The sequence below is a fragment of the Ochotona curzoniae genome, unplaced genomic scaffold (genome assembly GCF_017591425.1).
Source record: "Ochotona curzoniae isolate NIBS_2020 unplaced genomic scaffold, NIBS_Ocur_1.0 scaffold_3208, whole genome shotgun sequence".
Classification (NCBI taxonomy): Eukaryota; Metazoa; Chordata; class Mammalia; order Lagomorpha; family Ochotonidae; genus Ochotona; species Ochotona curzoniae.
In genome coordinates this window covers 40,767-61,253 of record NW_024467106.1, presented here as the reverse complement: position 1 = coordinate 61,253, position 20,487 = coordinate 40,767, and the positions used below count along the sequence as shown (strand labels likewise).

The window sequence follows — 20,487 nt, the reverse complement described above, 5'->3', positions numbered from 1 at the left end:
AATGCCATTCCCCTTGTCACCCCTAAATGTATAGTGAGGGGGACAGGACTTGAGGCTTGGTGCGGATACCCAGTGTCCTCAGGAGAGGGCTCCTCTCAAGGGACTGTGCACAGAGGGACCGAGACAGCGCTGGCCCCTGGTATGTGCTGTGGGCTCAGAATGGGATGTTGGGCTGCACAGGGGACAGGCTGCTCCTTCCCTCAGAGTGTCTTTTGTCCTCTTGCAGATGGGCCCTGTGTCCCTGTTCCACCCCCTGAAAGCCACCCTGGAACAGAAACAGCCAGTGCTGCGGGGAGCACGGGCTTTCCTCCGCCAGAAGAGCTCTACCTCCCTAAGCAATGGTGGGGCCATGTGAGTGTGGGGACAGGGGCCTTTGAGTGTGTGTGGAGGGGCACAGGGCCTTGTGAGGTGGGTCATGTGAGTGTCGAGGTGAAGCCCTGTGAGTGCAGTGAGGGGTGAGGCCTGTGAGTGTGGTGAGGGGTGAGGCCCTCTCTGTGTAGAGGTGAGGCCCTGTGAGTGTGGAAAGAGGTGAGGCCCTCTCTGTGTAGGGGTGGGGCCCTGTGAATGTGGAGAGAGGTGGGCCCCTGTGAGTGTGTAGGGGTGAGGCCCTGTGAGTGTGGAAAGAGGTGAGGCCCTCTCTGTGTAGGAGTGGGTCCCTGTGAGTGTGGAGAGGTGAGGCCCTCTCAGTATAGGGGTGGGGCCCTGTGAGTGTGGGGGTCTCTGTGAGCATAGTGAAGGGTGGGGCCCTCTCAGTATAGGGGTAAGGCCCTGTGAGTGTTCAGGTTAGGCCCTGTGCCTCATAAGCGGGTGGGGTCATGTGAAAGTGATGTGGAGTGCAGAGATATGTGAGTATATGGGATGGGGTTGGTGAGGCCAGTGGTAAGGGCAGGATCTTATGAGTGCATTCTGGTGGGTGGGTCAATGAGAGTGCCAGGTATTGTGGGACAGAGTCCTTTGAGGCCCATCTGGGCTGCAGTGACACAGTAGGAATTCTATGCTTTTAGCCTTCCAGGCTCTCACTTGTTTTAGGCCTCAGGAACTCCCAAAAATCTCCCATGGTGCCTGGTGGTAACACATCTGTGGCCATGCAAAGAACAGGGAGCCCCACCAGCCCTATGCTGTCTGAAAGCTGATGGGGTTTGTGGCTGCAAGGGGGTGGCAGTGATCAGGGTGGACAGCAGTGGCCGGCATGGTCATCAGTGTTCTCAGTGGTGGGGATGGACAGCAGTGGCCAGCATGGTCATCAGTGTTCTCGAGGTTGGGGTGAACTGTTAGGCTAATTCCCATGGCATTGGCTGTGGTCTCCCATGTCCTCGTTTGGACAGCACAGCATCGGCTTTGTTCTTCTAGGGTGTGTTGTCCCCACTCTGCTGGTTCTCTGTGGTTCTAACCCCTTTCTGTGAAGGGTTCTCCTCTGGTCTCCCTTTTGGTATTGACTTCTGAAGCAAATACATTTCAGATAAGTTGGTGAGGCCCTTCTTAGACATTGTTCCTTGGTGACAAGACACCTAAAACCAACAACTTAAATCTGTGATAGTTTGTTGCCGGGTTCCTTGGCTGAGGCTTCAAGAATGAGGCCTTGGCCTATTCAGCCTCATGGACCACTAGCTTCCCAGGCCACGAGGCTCTCAGACCTCCAGTCATCTATGGCTCACTTGATGTTCAGAGTCAGGAGAGGGCTCAAGACCTAGGCCTAGCTCAGCCCCACTGGCAGCCCCTGTCATCCAAAGCAGGTGGCCAAGTGGGCCTTAAGGGACCTGCGGCAGAGCCCAGGTCTAGGGGACGCCTGGCAGGGGATTGTACCCTCCTGTTTGGTGAGAAGATGTTTGCATCATGTTCTGGGAGGAAAGGGATTTCAGTTACCCCCTGCTCAGGGTCCCTGCTCGGGTCTGTTCTTGGTGCCGGAGTGGACCTTAGACTGACTGCTGGCATCCATGTTCCCTTGTCACAGCAGACCGAGTCTGCAGACTGAATGGTTTGATGTTTGCGGACTCCTGATGTGTGTGATTGCAGGGATCACAGTGCTGCCAGGGCCCAGCTCTGGTCCTCCTCTGAGAGCCGGCCTCTCAGACTCCTGTGCACACATGCTAGCTGCGCAGTGCATCTCTCAGGACCCCATGAGGGTGGGGCTTCAGTGTGTCTGCTGCCAGCACCACACTCCACTCAGCTCTGGTGTGGTTAGTGCCTGCGTGACTGCAGATGTGGTTGACAGTTCCTGCAGCATAGGAATGAGCAGCTGCTTAGGGCAACTTTGAAGAGCACACATGCAGGATGGGGTTGGCAAGGAGGAAGCGTGTGCAATCTGGGGTGCCCTTCCCCACACAGCAGATGTCTGAAGACAAGAAGTCCCTCCCTGGCCTCAGATCAGGGAGGTATCAGGAGCTGCAAGCAAGGAGACGCCAGAGAAGAGGCAGTCCACTTGTGAGCCCACATAGCCTGACTATTGCAGGACAGCCAGCCCCACTGGCTCCCACAGGCTCATCTCTTTTCAACACAGTCTGCTGCTGCTGATGAATGATCTCTGCTCCTTTGTTGCCAGTGCGAGGCTGTCCATGGCTGAGGAATGTGCCAGGTGTCCCCTAAATTGCTCAGGAGCCTCTGGCTTGCTCTGTGTGCATCCACAGCCATTTCTGCATATTTTATGACGCAGCAGGGAGCAGGCTGGAGAGAGCCTGGGCTCCAGGAAGGCTCTTGCTAGCCCGGGATGGGATGATGCGTCCTGTGGCCATTACGCTGTGGTACAACCCTCTGCTCTCTTCCACAGACAAACCCAAGAAAGTGGCATCAAGGAGTCCGTTTCCTGGGGCACACAGAGGACCCAAGATGTTCTCTGCGAGGCAGGAGCCACCCTGGAGCGTGGCCACTCAGCCGAGATCCCTGTGGGACAATCGCGAGCACCGGTGGGCACAACCGGAGGAGGGGTGCTGACAACACATGAGGGAGGGGCCTGTGAGACTGTCCTGGTATGAGTGAGACTTTTAGCATGTTGAGGTCGACGTGGTGCTGCGCGTGGGACTGTTCTGGGAAATGGCTGTGTGACATCATCTCACTCCACCCCTGACCTTGACTGTGTTGTTTGTGGCTGCTGTCACACAGGCTGTCGATGTACAGATGCAGAACATGGCCTCGAGTGGCCCTGAGGCCGAGCCCCAGCCGGGGCTGGAGAGCCAGGGCCGAGCTGCCTCTATGCCCCGCCTGGCAGCAGAAACACAGGTCTGTCTGGGCCCAAGCTGTGGGCTGGAGCATGGGGTGAACTTGAGCAAACTGAGGGGGAGGGGCCTGGGATGGGGAGAAAAGCTGCCCCCCCCCCAAGAGCATACGGAAGGCCCCCATTTCTCCCCAGAGCAAGTGGGCAGATATCTCCCCTTAGAGACATCCTAGGATGGGCAGTAAAGGGGCTCCAGGCCACCGGGAGAGCCTGCCCTGACCTCAGCAAGGGGACATGTAGCCCAGGGCCTCCTGACTCTGAACTGCCCACCACGGTTGATGCGTCTCAGAGGGCAAGTGCCCCACCGCTGTTCCCTGCAGCTCTGGGGCCCCTCCCTCAGCCCCTTGTGGGTGCTGACACAGCACGGACCTCACACTGCGTGGTGTCTCTCAGGCCAGGGCACTGCCCAGCTACCAGCCTGTTTTGCCACAAGGTCCAGGAGCCCCTGTCCCTACCTGGATCCCGAGTTGGTGTGCTAGCCGGCTCCTTTCTTCCAACTTCCCTCCCACACCTGCTACGGCTCGCGAGGCCTTGTCCAGTCCTCTGCCTGTCCTTGCTTTTCCTACCCACCCTCTACCCTCTACCCCACCCTGGGGTCCCCTGGCGTGTGGGGCCCAGCAGGGGATGAGCTGCCCCTTGAGGGCCTTGCCAGCTCAGGGTGTAGCCAGGTGGGGCTGTCCCACAGCTGCGAACAGCAGGCTCAGGTCTCACTGGCCATGCCTTTCGCTTGCTGTTCCTGGCAAGAACAGTGGTCGGAGGGGACAGCTGCTCTGTCCCATCTCCTGCAGCTGGGTGTCTGTGGCACATGGCTTGCTCCTGTGACTGTACCATATCCTCAGCTCAGCCCTGTGCCCACAGCCTGTGTCTGATGCCAGCCCCATGAAACGCTCCATCTCCACCCTGGCCCAGCGCCCCCACGGGGGCCATCTCTGCAATGCCCTGGACCGGACCGGCCCCAGCCAGGGGCCACACCACCACCACCACCGCTGCCATCGCCGCAGGGACAAGAAGCAGAGGTCCCTGGAGAAGGGCACCGGCCCTGCCGCTGACACTGAAGGTGGTGAGTCCCAGGGCAGGGCAGGGCCTACCAGGCTGCACAGGAGGGTGGGAGTCCCAAGGCCTCCACCTGGCTGATTCTTCTTCACCCCTACCAGTACCCAACAGCACCATGGGGCAGGGACTGCGTCCGGGAGAGGGGCCCTCAAGCTGCCGGCGGGAGCGCAGGCAGGAGCGGGGCCGGTCCCAGGAGCGCAGGCAGCCCTCCTCCTCCTCCTCGGAGAAGCAGCGCTTCTACTCCTGTGACCGCTTTGGGGGCCGTGAGCACCCCCAGCCCAAGCCCTCCCTCAGTAGCCACCCCACATCACCAACAGCTGGACAGGAGCCAGGACCCCACCCACAGGTAAGAGGGGGCTGGCTTGGAGTTGGATCCCCATCGGGGCTCTCAGCCAGCTGCTATCCTCGTTTCCTTGTCCTGGGAGCTGTGCTGGGGCACACAGCCTCTTGTGCTGCCACTTGCTTTTCACTTTCCTTCCCCAGCTGTGCCCCGTTCTCACCATCTGCTCCCCAAAACCTGGACTCCCTGCTGAGCTCACTGCCCTGCCCATCCCTGTCCCTCTCACCTCCCAGTACCCCAACACCCCGATCTCTCTCACCTCCTCCATTCCCCCTCATCCATCACCCCTTCCCTCTCCCCTCCTCCTCTCCCCTCTTGGTCGCTCTCACCTCCTGCACGCCCCGCCCTCCAGTGTTCACCATGCACTGTCTTTTGGATTTTTTTTATCTTGGATTTGCTCTGTTTCATTTTCATGTAGGGCAGTGGTTCAGTTAATGGGAGCCCCTTGATGTCAACATCTGGTGCTAGCACCCCAGGCCGTGGTGGGCGGAGGCAGCTTCCCCAGACCCCCCTGACCCCCCGCCCCAGCATCACCTACAAGACCGCCAACTCCTCGCCCGTCCACTTTGCTGCGGCTCACACCAGTCTGCCCGCCTTCTCCCCCGGCCGCCTCAGCCGGGGCCTCTCCGAACACAATGCGTTGCTACAGAGAGACCCGCTCAGCCAGCCGCTGGCCCCCAGCTCTCGCATCGGCTCTGACCCCTACCTGGGCCAGCGCCTGGACAGCGAGGCCTCCGCCCACATCGTGCCCGAGGACACACTCACCTTCGAGGAGGCCGTGGCCACCAACTCCGGCCGCTCCTCCAGGACTTCTTACGTGTCCTCTCTGACCTCCCAGTCCCACCCGCTCCGCCGGGTCCCCAACGGCTACCACTGCACTCTGGGGCTGGGCACGGGCAGCCGGGCGCGGCACAGCTACCACCACCCGGACCAGGACCACTGGTGCTAGCTGCCCCACCCAGCCCCTGCGGCCAGCCACGAGTTCTATCATCCGCGCAGGGGAGGGGGCTCCTGCTGCTGCTGCTCCCTCCCCCTCACATCGGATGGATTAATAAAGCCCTTCTGTGGAGGGATGTGGCTGTCTGTCCCCCTCGTGTGCTGTCCCCCACCCTGGTTTCACACCACACTCAGTCCTGAAGAAGTGGCTATGCTGAGAAGGTCCCTGGGTAGTGGAGTGCTGTGTGTGTGTGTGTAAGGAGGGGGTGGCACCCAGAGCCCAGGGGTGTGTGTGGAGGGAGCCTGGCCGCTGTCACTGCTGTTGCTTCTCCGGCAGCAAATGAAAGCCCACCCGGTCTTCCCCAGGTATCCCACCCTGATGGGGACCAAACCTGCAGAGTGTCCTTGCTGCTGGCTTTCTTGTGTGATTTCCACACTTGACACAGAAAAGGTAGGAAATGAGGAAAGTCAGGAGGGCATGGCTGCCCTCACTCGCAGAGTGGTGTGGACAGAGGGCATCGCTGCCCTCACTCACAGAGTGGTGTGGAAAGGTCCACTTTTCACTGTGCTGTCAGTGCTGTGAGGAGGGGCCCACACAGGTGCCGTCCCCCAGGCAGCCAGTGGCCCCTGGCTCCACTGTTCTTGACCAAGTGCCTGACCCCGCCCTGGTGCGCTGGGCTCCCACCCCATGGTTCAGGGCGAGGCCTTGTGGATTTCATGGAGAGCTTTGTGAAAACCATTGAAGACAGCGGCCAGGAGGGAACAAATGAGAGTGCACTGCAGTGAGCAGCACCCCTGGGTGTCACCATGGAAAGCTAGGCAGCTGTCCCAACCTTCCTCCTGCAGACGTGTGAGGTGGGGAGCGGTGTCTGGGGAGCCGTCCCCACCTTCATACAGATGTGTGTGTGTGTGGTGGGGGTATCTGGGGACCTGTCCCCACCTTTGTACAGGGATGTGTGTGTGGGGAGGGAGGTGTGTCTGAGGAGCTGTCCCCACCTTCCTCCCACAGGGAGGAGGGTGGCCAGGCGACCAGGGTGCCTGTGCTGGCATAAGCTGTTCCCATCTCCTCTCCATCCAATTCTCAGGGACTGGAGCTGGCACGTCGGGCACCATCTGTGTGTGCCGTGAGGAGAGGGGAACCTAAGGTGAGGGCTTGCAGACACAGAATTGGCTCTTGCAGCCAAACTTGGTTATCTGGAGCCCAGCCCTGCCCTTGGCACAAGACAAGGGAGCAGACGGACTTGACCCTCACAAGGAGAGGGCTTTGCAGGGGGGTGGGGAAGGGCGTGTGTGGCCTCACTGCATGGGTGTATGTGCAGGGGCGCTCTGACCCATAGGGCTATGCAACAAAACACACACATTTCATAGACATAAAACAAGATCCCACCTGGCCTGGGGTTTAGCAAGAGTGTGACCAAACCTTTTTCTAGAATTTCCTTATGCAGAAGGCACAACACTCTGAGACTTTGAAGCTAATGGAGTATTTCCTCCCAGCCGGGAGCAGCGAGCAGGCCCTTGGACTGTGCATGCGTTCCCGAGCCCATGGCACAAGGGTGTTTGTCTCCTGTCCTCCGCCCCAGCCCACAGCCTCTCGGATGTGGAGTGTGCATTCCATGTGGAATCACAGTCCTGTCTCTAGCTCCTGGAGGGTGAGGGGGCACCTGCCTCCCCCCGCTGCAGGGGGAGGGGACACCACGTGTGTCCCTGAGTTGGGTTGATTTGGTCTCTGTCCTGTCTCTTCTCACGCTGTCCCAAGTCTCGCAGTGCGTTGCCAAACCTGAAACACATAACCAGTTGCCTGCATCTGGACCCAGCCCGGCAGTGGCTCTAGTCTGAACAAGTTACGTGTGCATGTAAGATATATACATATATACATATACAAGTATGTGCATGGAAATGTATATCTTGGTACTTTTTGATACAATGTATTCATTTGTTAATTTTTAATTATATTTGATATAAATTAAAGGTTTGTTGCGAAACTTTATATTCAACAACAGTGTTAAAAAAAGAAGTCCCACCCATGCAACACAATGGGACCTTTCAAACAATCCTGTGATGACTAGTTTGTTGCCTGAGTAATATTTATCAGCCAAACTTTGGATTCTGCTGTTGTTTCTACAATGACAATTTTGTATGAAGCAAAGTCCTTGGATTAAAATAAAAACTTGGCAAAAAATCAAAAACAGGATCCTACTCTGCTGCTGAGCTCTATGTGCAACAAACATGTGGGCTGTGCCTGTGTGTGTGTGGTGTCCACAGCCATGTTGTGACTTGTGTGTGTCTGTGTGTGGTGTCCACAGTCATGTTGTGACCTGTGTGTGTGGTGTCTACAGCCATGCTGTGACCTGTGTGTGTGTGTGGTGTCCACAGCCATGCTGTGACCTGTGTGTGTGTCCGTGTGTGGTGTCCACAGCCATGCTGTGACCTGTGTGTGTGTCCGTGTGTGGTGTCCACAGCCATGCCGTGACCTGCGTGTGTGTGGTGCCCACAGATGCATGTGGCCTCTGTGTGTGTGTGTGTGCGTGCACTGCCATTGTGTAGCCTGTGGGTGTGTGTGTGGTGTGACCTCTGTGTGTGTGTGCACATGGTGCCCACAGCCATCATGTAGCCTGTGTGTGTGGTGTACTCTGCCGTGTTGTGGTCTCTGTGTGCTATCCATGACATTGTGTGGCATGTCTTGAGTCGGTGTGTGTGTGTGGTGGGGGGGGGAAGTCCATTGCAACCAGATGAAGCAATGATCTCACTGTGAAAAAGGTCTGAGTTGGGAGCTGTGAGGGACACACCACAGGATAATGCCTGCCTGAGTAAGGTTCGGGGTTTGGGTTTAGGGTTAAGATTAGGGTTAGGGTTTAAGGTGAGGGTTAGGGTTTAGGGTTAGGGTCAGGGTTAGGGTTCGGGTTAGGGCTATGGTCAGGGTCTTATGATTTTAAAGTAATAGCAAATTAAGGCTTTTGCCTTCTCAATATTTACGGTGGAAAAGTGATATGGCTAAGGAAATATTATTGTGATCTTTAGAAGCACCAGGTCGACAACTCGCTGGAGGGGGGCAATTAACTTATGATAAATTGGTTGGAGATGGAGAGTGGATTACTACAGAGCAACAGATACAGCTACCTCAAGCTGTGCTCACCCATATATGAGACACTGCATTGTGGGCATGGGAGAAAATTGAAGCTGGGTCTGAATTTGCAGGTAGTTATACAAAAGTCATCCAAGGAGCCAGAGAATCTTATGCTGATTTTGTAAGACGTTTGACAGACTCCATAGAAAAACAAGTTAGGGGAGAAGGCGCTAGGAAATTGTTATTAAAACAACTGGCCTTTGATAATACGAACCAGGACTGCCAGACTGTTATCTGTCCTATAAAACAAACAGGGGATCTTCTGGGTTACCTGAAAGCCTGTGGCAACTTATGGACATTTAAACACTGTGCCCACCTAGCAGCACTTGAAACTTTTGCCATTCAAAAGCAAATGAATGCTAAATGTTTGAATTGTGGCAAGCCAGAACAGCTTAGAAAAAAATTGCCGAATGCTTCCTTCAACTCAAAAATACCATGCTAATATTTCTTTTTTTTTTTTTTTATTAATTACATTGCAGTATGTGACACAGTTTTATAGGCTCTGGAATTCCCCACTTCCCTCTCCAACCCCCCTCCCCCCATGGTAGATTCTTGTTGCATTACTACAGTTCAGATTCAGTTGAGATTCTTTCCTTGCAAGCATCTACAAAGCATAATGTCCAGCATCTTATTGTCCAGATAAGTTCAGCAGTTTCTTGGGGAGACAGTCTCTGGTCTGAAGGTAGAGCCGACAGAGTATCATCCCAATCAATTAAAAACCCCAACATTACATCAGTAACAATTTATAACATGGAATTAGTTGACATGGTATTGTGTAACCAGCATGTTAAAAGAGAGAGAGAGAAAAAAAAAAAGTGCAAGTTCTGAACCACATCCTATAACTTCTACATTGACATTATAATTATTAGTTTATATACAATTGGGTTCTATACACCTTAAAATGGCTATAGATTACTATTCAGTTGTCTCATGTCTATTTTAATTTTAGTATTTAGCAGTTCATAGCGTTGAAGCATGATTTTGCAGAACCTGGCTGTTTTTCAGGTAGTCTAACTCTATAACTCTAACAAGACATATGTCAACAGTTTAGGTGAACAGTTTTAGGAGGAGTGTGCAGAGAAATCTTCAAAACCCTAGTGAGGAGTAACTAATCTTTGTGTCCCACCCAGTGAGTTATAAGTGCATCCTCACTGTCCGTTTCCTGTTTCTAAGCTTTCCTTGTTGTTTATTTGTTAGTTTGTTTTGGGGGGTTTCTGGAGCGATCCGGATGGTCATTACGAGAGAGGGTGGGGACCCAAAGTCGGAACCAGGCAAGAACGAGAGAAAGCTCCTCCCCCTAGTACCATGCTAATATTTCTAGCAGTCACTCCCGCAAATATGTCTTAAGTGTCAATGAGGCAGGCATTGGAAAAAAAGAATGTAAATCCAAATTTGATGACAGATGGCTCGTGGCCAGAAGATTCCTGGAGGGGCCAGCCGCAGGTCCCAAACATTCAGAGGGTTACAAAACAGGAATATCCTATTCAATTTGTGTCTGTGGAGAAGCTACAAGCTTAAAACTGCCACTGTCTCAATTCCCTACCTGTGCTCATCACCCTGCAAGTATAAATCCTGGAGGATGAAATTCCAATCAATTGTGGTGAGTGCATGTTATTCATATAGCACTTATTCCTATACAGCATTGCTTTACCATATATGCTAATTTTTAAGTACAAGTTTTATATTAAGTTAATCTTTATGTTCTCTGTTTCATGAAGTCCTCATTGTGTAAAATTAACAAAGTGATGTTCTTGCTTTAAGGAGTACTTGGGTGATGGCATTATGTCATTATAAGGTGAATGTTTGCTGTTTTCTTTGTTAATGTACCCTGGTTGTTCACTGAGTGTCTTGTGGAATATTTTCTATTGCCGAGAAAGCTGGAATACAGGCCTAGATTTCAAAGTAATGACCATTTTTCTCTCTCGAAGTTTTGATTCTGTTACTTGGACACTCACATTTTAAATATCTTTATAGAATGAGAAAAAAGAAAGTCAAGGAGAAAAGAACAATTTGGCAGAAGTTGTTCTCTGGGCTTGTGAATTCTACCTTGGAAGGTCTATTGTTGTGATAAATGTTTAGCTAGCTGACTTCATCTGCATATCCATGGCAACTTGGAATTCAAAGAAGAGGCTTTTATAAATCTTGAGGGTTTTTTGGGGACATTTTCAAAAATGTGAAATTTTAATGTAAATAATTTGGTATAGAATTGAACTCTAACACACTATTAGATTATTTCAAGGTATAAATTAAATTAATGTGATATTTGTTGTCTACAAAGAGTTTCCATATATTAAAGTAATCCTTGTGTTTTTGACTGGTTATCAAATCTCTCACTGCCTTTAATTGGTCAAGGTTTTGTTTTTGTTTTAAAGATATTTGAGTGATGATCTCACATCAATAACCAATTGTAATCTATAATGTGTTATGCTAACTTCAACAACATTAAGTCTTGTTTCAGATATTTTTAGCTAGCCTTAAATAAGCACCCACGAATTCAAAGGTTTCGAATTCTGGGGTTTCCCTTGGTGTTCTTACGGGGCCTAAAGAATGCCAGCGAGTCTATCTCCCACTTTGTGGAGACAGTTGACCGATTGGAGTATATTAACATTATTGCCAAAGGCCAAGCAGAGCAAAATTTTGTCATGTGGGTATGTTGTATAATGGAGTTGTGAAGGTTTAAACTCTAGTTTGCGTGCTTTTAATGACTTTCCAGCTGTGACCTGGTGGTTCACTACACATTCTTAGGGTGGTTATGTCACTGGGAAGACTGAAACCGGCATTTGCAGCTTGATGCAGGGATTTCATGTGGGCATCAATGTCTTTCTCTCAGTGTCTTGGTTCAAGGCTTTTGACTTGATGGCTTTTCACTTACTGGTTTCTGGTGAATACTGCTAAGACTAAGTGTGGGTGAAAACAATAATTTTTAAGTCCCCAAAAGTGTGTGTGTGTGCGCGGGAGCACATTAGTATCTTTACATTTGTCTTTTGTAAAAGTTGTTTAAAATTGTTAATACAATTTAGTTTTTAATTGTTAGCCAGTGCTCTTGTTTCCAAATTCACAGCAGACACTGGACTTTCGGGTAATGCTTTCTGAAACTGTTATTTGTTATTTTTCATTGATAATTTTTTCTGAGAGTAAGCAACCTGATGTCTCAGACTTGTTGAATGTACATGCCCCACCTTAAAAAGCCAATTGTTTATAAAAATAATAATTAATAAATAAAAAGGGGCATGTCCTTCAGAGACACTTTATCTATAATATTTGTAATACTTGTAAAATTTGCCTTTTAAAATTTTCCTCAGACATTAATACTTCTGCTGACAAACATTTTTTTTATATTCTCTGATAAATTTCTGTGTATGTAAAACAACGAAATGGTTGATATTCTAGAACACTAATAACCCATGGAAAAGGCTATGCTCTTGTCTCTAGAATTTCCTGATGGATCCTCAAAACTGTGGGTTTCCCTATGGTTCATCCGGCCTCAGAATTGCAGCAACTCCATAGAATACAACGCTGCCCCTGGAGAAGATGGAATCCCCAGGGGAGCTGCCTCTAAGAACTGTAAAACCAGATTTGTTTTTTAATTTTTTGTTTCACTACAGGTCAGGAGTGCAGAGAAATCTTCCATCTTCTTAGAATGTTTGAGGAAGACTTTAAATTATTAAGGTTGTAATAGGTGATTTATAGAGAACAAATTCTTAACTGCCTTAGACATTAGAAAACCTGTAGAAACGTGCAGTGGAATCCAAGAGCAACCCTGACACCCTCTTAAAAGGAGATTGTGTGTACAGAGCAGGAAGGAGTCCCAGGGCGGAGCAGGAGGATAAGAGGGGGGTGGGTATCCTAGTGCCGGAGACCTCCGAGGCCTCCCAAGTGCTTTCCCCACAGAAGCAATGGATACCTTTTCAAGGATTGTCCGTATGAACACCGAGAACCATATCCTGGGAATGTGAATGCCCTCGGAGGCCGAGAACTCTGAGGTCAGTCATTTCCTATTGGATTTCCCACACTGGATGGTAGCAGCCCAGAACTCTCGTCATAGGGTCTGGTGACATCGGAACTACAGCCAGGAGCCCTTGCTGGTTCTCAGAGATAAAAGGATTGTAAATTTCCTTCTGGACTCAGGAGAGGTGCTTTCTCTGGTCCTTACCTAGTTCCAGCTTTGGCTCCCATACCTCTCTTGCACTGACCATCAGGGTTGTTTGGGAACCCTAAAGTTAGTTCAGACAGAAGAGACTAATAAAGGTGAGCTAGCTGATAATTACTCAGCCTGTACTTACTGGTCAGGCTCCCTGTTTGCTTTTCTGGACTTCACTAGGTAGGATGTAGAGTTAATTTCTTCCTCACTAAGTTGTTGGAGATTTCCCTGCTTACCTGCCTAAGATTTTTCTATTTTTCAATTGTTAACATATGACTTGTTAGAATTATAAATCTGTCTTGGGCCCGGTGGCATGACCTAGTGGCTAAAGTCCTTGCCTTGAATGCTCTCGGATCCCATATGGGCACTGGATCTAATTCCTGCAGCCCCACTTCCCTTCCAGCTCCCTGCTTGTGGCTTGGGAAAGCAGTCAAGGACGACCCAAAGCTTTGGGACCCTGCACCCTCATGGGAGACCTGGAGGAAGTTCCTGACTCCTGGCTTCGGATCGGCTCAGCATTTCCCGTAGCGGTCACTTTGGGCACTGGATGGAAGATCTTCCTCCCTGTCTCTCCTCCCCTCTATATCTGACTTTGTAATGAAAATAAATAAATCTTCAAAACAAACAAACAAAAAAAGAATTGTAAAACTGTTTTGATGATCCCAAAATGCATGAAGTTCTGTTATGGGGTGCAAGCACTCATTGATAGTGGGCAAATGAAATGCGGCTGTGTCCCCCACCCTCTGTCCTGAAGGTGGGCCTAACAGCAATGGAATGTTGATTCAGTTCTCAGTCACTCCCCCACCAACCATTTAGGTATTCACTCCTGGCACCTGTGACTCACCTATCAACTGAGAGGGGACGGTATTGCATTGTTGTGTAACCACTCCCCTCACAAGCCCCTTTAACAGGCCTGTGAAGCTGGGCTCCCTCTTTCTGGTCAGGTGCTTTCTGTTACTCTGGCACCTGGACTCTTGGCTGACCCAGGACAGGTAACCCTCTGAACATGGTCCCTGTGTCCTGCTTAGATGGGACAATGGATAGATAGAATAATGTTATTTCTGGTTTGTGTGCTGTCAGGAGTTCCAGGAGAGGTGAGGCCCAGCAGTGATGGAATGTGGGCAGAGAAGCCAGGGAAAGGTGAATGTCTGCAGCTTTGTAAGTGTGTCCAGGTTATTCATTGCATGTCCCTTAAGGATAACTTGTATTGTTGAGAAGCTGGGACATAGGTCTTCGCTTAACAACTGGACTTAAGGGTAATGACCATTTGTTCCTTTTGGGATTATGATTGGTTGGATTATGATTGGTTGGATTATGATTGGTTGGATTATGATTGGTTGGATTGCCATATGGGCTTGCGATTTGCTATTTCTAGTGTGCTGTATTATCACTAAGCTTGGCTAGTAAGACTCCTTAATAAACCTTAAACGTGTCTGGTGTGATCTCGCTCACACCGCGTAACAGTTCTATAAAATCATGCTTGAATACTATAAACTGCAAAGTTTAAATTTTGGGTTAAGAATCTCCCTGAAAAACTTTTATCAATTTAAAATTGTTAATACTAAACAAGATGTAACTGCATAGAAACTTTGGTGTTAAGTTTATACTCAGCTGTTATATATGATGGAAGTTAATGTTGAACCTTTTACTGTTCCTGTGCCACTCTGATTTAGGTTAAACTCAAAAAATATACTACCTCGGGAGAAATTATAGCTGTTATTTTTCTACCTTCTGCCAAGGACCCCTAGATGTATTCCCTGGAGAATACCTGGCTGCTGTGGCCCCCCTCTCTCCGTCCCTTTCTCAGCTTGAAGTAGCCAGAGTGACCACCGGCCAATCATCCCTGACAGGCAGCCAGGGTCCTTTCTCTGGGGAAAAAGGCTGTGGAGGAGTTAGATGAGATAATAGGCAGTTGGGGTGTGTGATTCCTGGTGAAGTTATTTTTGTATAACATACAGCATTTCTTCTCCCCATTTTCAGCTCTTCAAGGGCATGCTCTCCCCAGTTACATCTTCCAGGCTTAATTTTACAAAACACAGAAGAGGGAATTGAAGGACATTCAGAATCTTTGCTATTTGGGAGACAAGCCAGTTGAATCTCCCCTGAAGGAGCCAGGAGCAATTGATAAGGAGATGATACATCCTGGTTCACAGGTTTAGATAAAGAACCTGCTAGAGGAATTAGTTGTGTTTTGGGGAAAGGTACCTTGCTGTTGAGATGTAAATGGCTCAAGCCCCTCCATGGAGGCCTGCCTGAAAACCTTCCTTTGAAAGTCCGGTGCTGTTAATAAACTTTTGATTATCAGTCAGTGGTTCACGCGTGTTATTATAGGCTCTGTGCACAAATCCACCACTGTGGAACAGCGACAGCCTCCCATCCCATCTCTGGGCATGGGCTTATGAGGACCCCTTTCCCATTGTCAGGGCCTCCTAGAAAACACTTGGAGGGCCAAGCATCCCTGTCATGTGTATTAGAGGCAGGACTTTAGTCCCCCAGGGCACAGACATATGCCACTGCCCTCTCGTTCACCATGGAAAGCGTCACCCTCCTCCAGGGATCATCCTGGATTCAAGACTCTTTATCCTGCAGGCCAGCCGTGGACCATCGGCCGCCGCTGGTGTGCCACCTGCCACAAGACACCCCAACAGCTGATGTGTGTTCTCCACAGAGTTCCCTCTCACCGGGACAGGTAGAGTAGCAACATGCCTGGATCCCTCGTTTGTGCCTGCCGCTCTCCCAGCACGGAACAGCCTAAGCTGTGCAAGCCGGGGGGGGGGGGGGGGGGGGGAAGGCACCTGCAGACATCTGGCCTGGTGAAGGAGCTGCTGAAGAAACCAGCAAGGGGTGGAGTCGGGTGATGTGGGGTGGTGTGGGTTTGTGGCCCAGAGGGTCAAGCCTTAGCCTGCCAGGTGGATGCCCTCTATGGGTGCTGTGTCAAATCCTGGCTGCTTCCCCTGCAGTCCAGCTCCCTACTGGTACTCCTGGGAGAGCAGCAGAGGATGGTGCAGGGTTTGTGCCCCTGTGCTCCTGTGGGAGATCTGGAGGAAGCTCATGGTTCCCAGGCTTGTCCTGGCCCAGCCACTGCTGGCTCTGGTGGTGGTCCTTGGGGAAGTGAGCCAGCAGATGCAAGAAAGATTGCCGTCTCTCCTCTCTGTTCCTCTGTGCTTCAAAGCAAGTAGGATAGAGGAGGCTGGCAGGCAGGCAGAGACAGAGAGCTGCCAGGCACCTGGGAGGGAGCATGCTGTGTGCTGTGTGCTGTGGCTCTAGACTGCTTTTGTCTGCCAATGCAGACCCCGAGGGCGTGCATAAGGTTTCCGCCATGGAACTCCTGTGCAACTGCTAAAAAAATGTCCCAGGTGCTTCCCTTGAATTGGCTGGAGAGCCTGCAGGAGCGTCCTGCAGTGAATGCTGGTGACCATGAGAGGGCGCGCGAAGCTGCCCTTTCTACCCCTGCTGGGCTCAGGCCTTCTGAGCTCTAGACAGCCCAGCCCCGAGCTGTCCTATCATCAGGTGGAGGTCCTGGTCAGTGTTCCCGGACACGTGTCGTTGGTAGATCAGAGGTCCAAGGCTGAACGGCTCGCATACCAAGGCCCAGAGGGGTGGAGGAAACTTGGGGCCTTGCGTCAGCCTGGCTCACTGTGGAAGAAGCGGCAGGGTGCCTTTATCAGCAAGGTGCCACATTAGGGCACCGAAAGAACCCTGGGAGATAGAGTCCCACGGCAGGATACCCACAGGTGTTCTTGGAGCTGCAGTCTCACGTCAGCATGCCCATGGGTGTTCTGGGAGTTGGAGTCCACATCAGCATGTGCAAGCACACTGTGGGAGCTGGAGCCCCACATCGGAGCACCTAAGTCTTCTAGCTGCTGGAGTCGTGAGGCATTTTAGGAAAAGAGGTTCCACTAGGTAGCCTTTGAAGGGGCACTCTGGGACAAGAGACACCATCCCCTAAGACGTATATTCCCAGCACCGCTTTTCCCGCCGAGCCGAGGCAAAGTCAAGCACAGCCGAGCACAGCCGAGCATAGCCGAGCAGGCTTGCAGTGCTGTGTCCGTGTTGCAGTGCAAGAAGATGGTCAGGCTTTTATTTTTATTGGAAAGGCGGATATACAGAGAGGAGGAGAGGCAGAGAGGAAGATCTTCTGTCCGATGATTCACTCCCCAAGTGAGCGCAACGGCTGGAGCTGAGCCAATCCGAAGCCAGGAGCCTCTTCCGGGTCTCCCATGTGGGTGCAGGGTCCCAGAGCCTTGGACCGTCCTGGACTGCTTTCCTGGGCCACAGGCAGGGAGCTGGATGGGAAGCGGGGCTGCTGGGAGTAGTACCGGCGCCCATATGGGATCCCGGGTGTGCAAGACGAGGACCTTAACCACTGCGCCACCGCACCGGGCCCAATGGCCAGGCTTTTGGGGCACACTTGGGAACTTGTACTGCAGGTGGCAGAAGTCATGAGCAGTAATGACGGTGGCCGGGGAACCACTTGGGCCTGGACAAGGGAGCGCTTTCAGGGCCTGTGCTCCCGGCAGCACAGGCCTGGACCCCTGGACTGTTTCCCCACAGCCCTTCCTGCACTCTTCCCTGAACCCTTCTTTTGGAGAGGCTCTTTGGGGAGGTGCTCCCCCGTATCCCTGCCCTCTACTCACACACTCGTTACCCGTTCCCTGCTTGCCCATGCCTTGGCCGTGCACCCCAGCCCCTCCTGGAGGCCCTCCACAGCTGTCCTGCCTACCCCTGCCCGCTCAGTGCTTGATCCAAGTTGTCCTGATAGACACCGCTTTCCTGCTCACTTGCTTAGTGCTGGTCTCTGGCAACAGGTCTGTTATCCTCCTGCTTTTCGGCAGAAGCCCTGCCCTTCCTCGTGTGTGTCTTCAGGCTCCAGGCCTTCTCCGGCGCTCTCTCTGGTGGCTCCTCATCCCTTTTCACAAGACACTTTCCTACCTCGTCGCTCGACAGCTCAAGCCCACGTGGATGGCTGTGGCCTCCCCACAATGGCCTGCTTGCTTGCTTGCTCTTCGTGTGTCAGTGCTCATGACCCCCTTTCCCAGGTGCTGGAGTCTGTCCCTGCCCTCCTGCCTGCCTGCCCACTGTCTTTCTCTCCTACAGGGCCTGTGTGTGTATGTGTGTGTGTGTGTCCATGAGGGCCCACAAGCCTCCTCTTGCCACAACCTCGGTGGCATGGGTGTCCAGCGTGGCCTCCCATGCCATCTCCGGGCATGGGCTCATGAGGACCCCTTTCCCTTTGTCAGGGGCTCCTAGGAAACACTCGAGGGCTTAGGCATCCCTGTCGTGTGCATTTGAGGCAGGAATTTGGCCTCACGGCCTCCAGCCAGTTGCTGCTGCCCTCTCGTTCACCAGGGAACGCTTCACCCTCCTCCAGGGCCATCCTGGACTCAAGACTCTTTCTCCTGCAGGTCAGCTGTGCACCATCAGCCACCGCTGATGTGCCACCTGCCACAGGACACCCCAACAGCTGACGTCTGTTCTCCACAGAGTTCCTTCTCACCAGGACAGGTAGAGTAGCAACATGCCTGGATCCCTCATTTGTACCGGCTGCTCTCACAGCACGCAACGGCATAAGCTGTGCAAGCCAGGGGGACAGGCACCCTCACCAGTCTGGTGAAGGAGCTGCTGAAGAAACCAGCAAGGGCTAGAGTCGGGTGGTGTGTAGTGGCACAGGGTGTTGTCCCAGTGGGTCAAGCCTCAGCCTGCCAGGCAGATGGTCTGTATGGGTGCTATTTTAAAGCCTGGCTGCTTCCCCTGCTGGTACTCCTGGGAGAGCAGCAGAGGATGGTTCAGGGGCTTGTGCCCCTGTGCTCCTGTGCCCCTGTGCTCCTGTGGGAGATCTGGAGGAAGCTCCTGATTCCCAGGCTTGTCCTGGCCCAGCCACAGCTGGCTCTGGTGGTGGTCCCTGGGGAAGTGAGCCAGCAGAAGCAAGAAAGATTGCTGCCAGTTAAACTGCATAACCACCTGCAAAGTGCACAATCCAGGAGTGAGAGACCTGGGAGGGAAATAGTGGGTTCCCCCCTCTTGGGTTATGACTTCCACGGGTGGCACAAAAACTAGGACAGGGGTTGGGGTGGCTAGACAGAAAGGCACTCATCAACACCCGTGAGGGCTTGGTTGTTGAGCTGCTTAGATGGATCTAAGCTTCAATGCCATTTGCCGTGTACGAGAGCCAAGGGGGATGTGGGACAGACTACACTGGTCTGCTACACATACTGGCAAACCAGGGTAGGGGGCAGGCCTGGTGGCGGTTATCGCGGGTCGCTCTCACCAGGCTGCAGCTCCCACGGGTTTATTTGAGGGCCAAGTATGCGCTGTGCAGAACCAGTCTGGACTGCAACACCCATTGGTTCCAGTGGAAAGCAGGGCTGAAAACAGAACCAACCCAGCAATTGCAACCACCAGCTGACCAGGGTGATGGACTGTGCCGGACCCTGTACTTGCTGGTGCATACAAGAATCTGGCCTGGGAACACCTCAGATGAAGTTTCTTTGGCGATCTCCCCAACTGAAATGCCAGACTCAGAACCCTAACCATGAAAGGACAGAAGATGGAACAAGTTAATCAACCACCTCAGCTATAGGTTGGCAACAAAATACCGGGCAAATAGAGACGCTATGATGGACAATGTCGATCAGTGGATTTTTCAATGACCTCATCGTGTTTGGAGGGGCGAAATTGGCAGCGATTCATAACTGGTGAACTATTGAAACCTCTTGAGCGAATATCTCAGAGCATGCCCCACATGCAGGACTTGGGGTGGGTGGGAAACTGGGTGGGGCTTCTCCCCCAATATCCCCCTTTACCTCAGATACATGAAGGAAACAATATGGAAATAATAGTCTTACCCACTTTTCTGTAACCCTTGACCCTATTTACCCAAACTAACTATGCAAAGATAGTCAAAAAAAGAAAGATTGCTGCCTCTCCCTGTCTTGTTGCTCTGTGCTTCAAAGCAAATAGGACAGAGGGAGGCTGGCAGGTAGGCAGGCAGGAAGAGACAGAAAGCTGCCGGGATCCTGGGAGGGAGTGTGCTGTGTCCTGTGCTGTGCTGTGGCTCTAGACTGCTTTTTTCTGTGCGAATGCAGACCCCGAGGGCGTGCGTAAGGCTTCTGTCATGGAATTCCTGTGCAACCTCTGTAAAGAGGGTCTTGAGAGAGAATGCCTTTCTGGGCTGAGTCCACTTCCCTTGATCTGGCAGGAGAGGCCTGAAGGAGCGTCCTGCAGTGAGTGCTATTGGCCACGAGAGGGCGCGCAAAGCTGCCCTTTGTATCCGGGGTGGGCTCAGGCCTTCAGAGTGCTAGACAGCCCAGCCCTGAGCCGCCCCAGGGTCAGGTGGGGGGCGCGGACAGTGCTCCCGGACACGTGTCGTTAAAAGACCAGGGGTCCAAGGCTGAACAGCCCACATATGAAGGCCCAGGAGGGGGTGTAGGACGCTTGGTGCCTAGCATGAGCCTGGGCCTCTGTGGTAAAAGTGTCAGGAGCCTTCAACAGCAAGTAAGGTCAAGAGAGAAGGCAAGTAAGGGAGGCCTCAGAGAGACTTCCACCATCACTGATCTCCGGTTGGTGCCTCAATCTCTCAGACCCTTGCGGTGTCCCATGCTCCTGGAGCAGCCGGCCGTAACAGAGCAGCTTCCCGGTGGGCTGCGGAGAGGGCTTCATGTATTTTTACATGTGTGGGGTGGAGT

At 52.2% G+C, this 20,487-nt stretch overlaps 1 protein-coding gene across 4 annotated transcripts in view; it reads left to right on the top strand.

The window, feature by feature from the left end:
* The window catches only part of CACNA1B (calcium voltage-gated channel subunit alpha1 B), a 148,949-nt gene extending 141,243 nt beyond the window's left edge, over positions 1–7,706 (top strand). For 3 of the 4 annotated variants that reach the window (XM_040962830.1, XM_040962828.1, XM_040962829.1), the window contains 6 exons: positions 227–351; positions 2,765–2,900; positions 3,097–3,213; positions 4,067–4,268; positions 4,363–4,607; positions 5,020–7,706. In XM_040962830.1, the coding sequence (XP_040818764.1) occupies positions 227–351; positions 2,765–2,900; positions 3,097–3,213; positions 4,067–4,268; positions 4,363–4,607; positions 5,020–5,550 (1,356 nt within the window). In that variant the 3' untranslated portion in view covers positions 5,551–7,706. Of the gene's footprint in view, positions 1–226; positions 352–2,764; positions 2,901–3,096; positions 3,214–4,066; positions 4,269–4,362; positions 4,618–5,019 lie in introns of all 4 variants that reach the window. The other variant, XM_040962831.1, reaches the window with a different exon arrangement.
* The last annotated feature ends 12,781 nt before the right edge of the window (positions 7,707–20,487 follow it).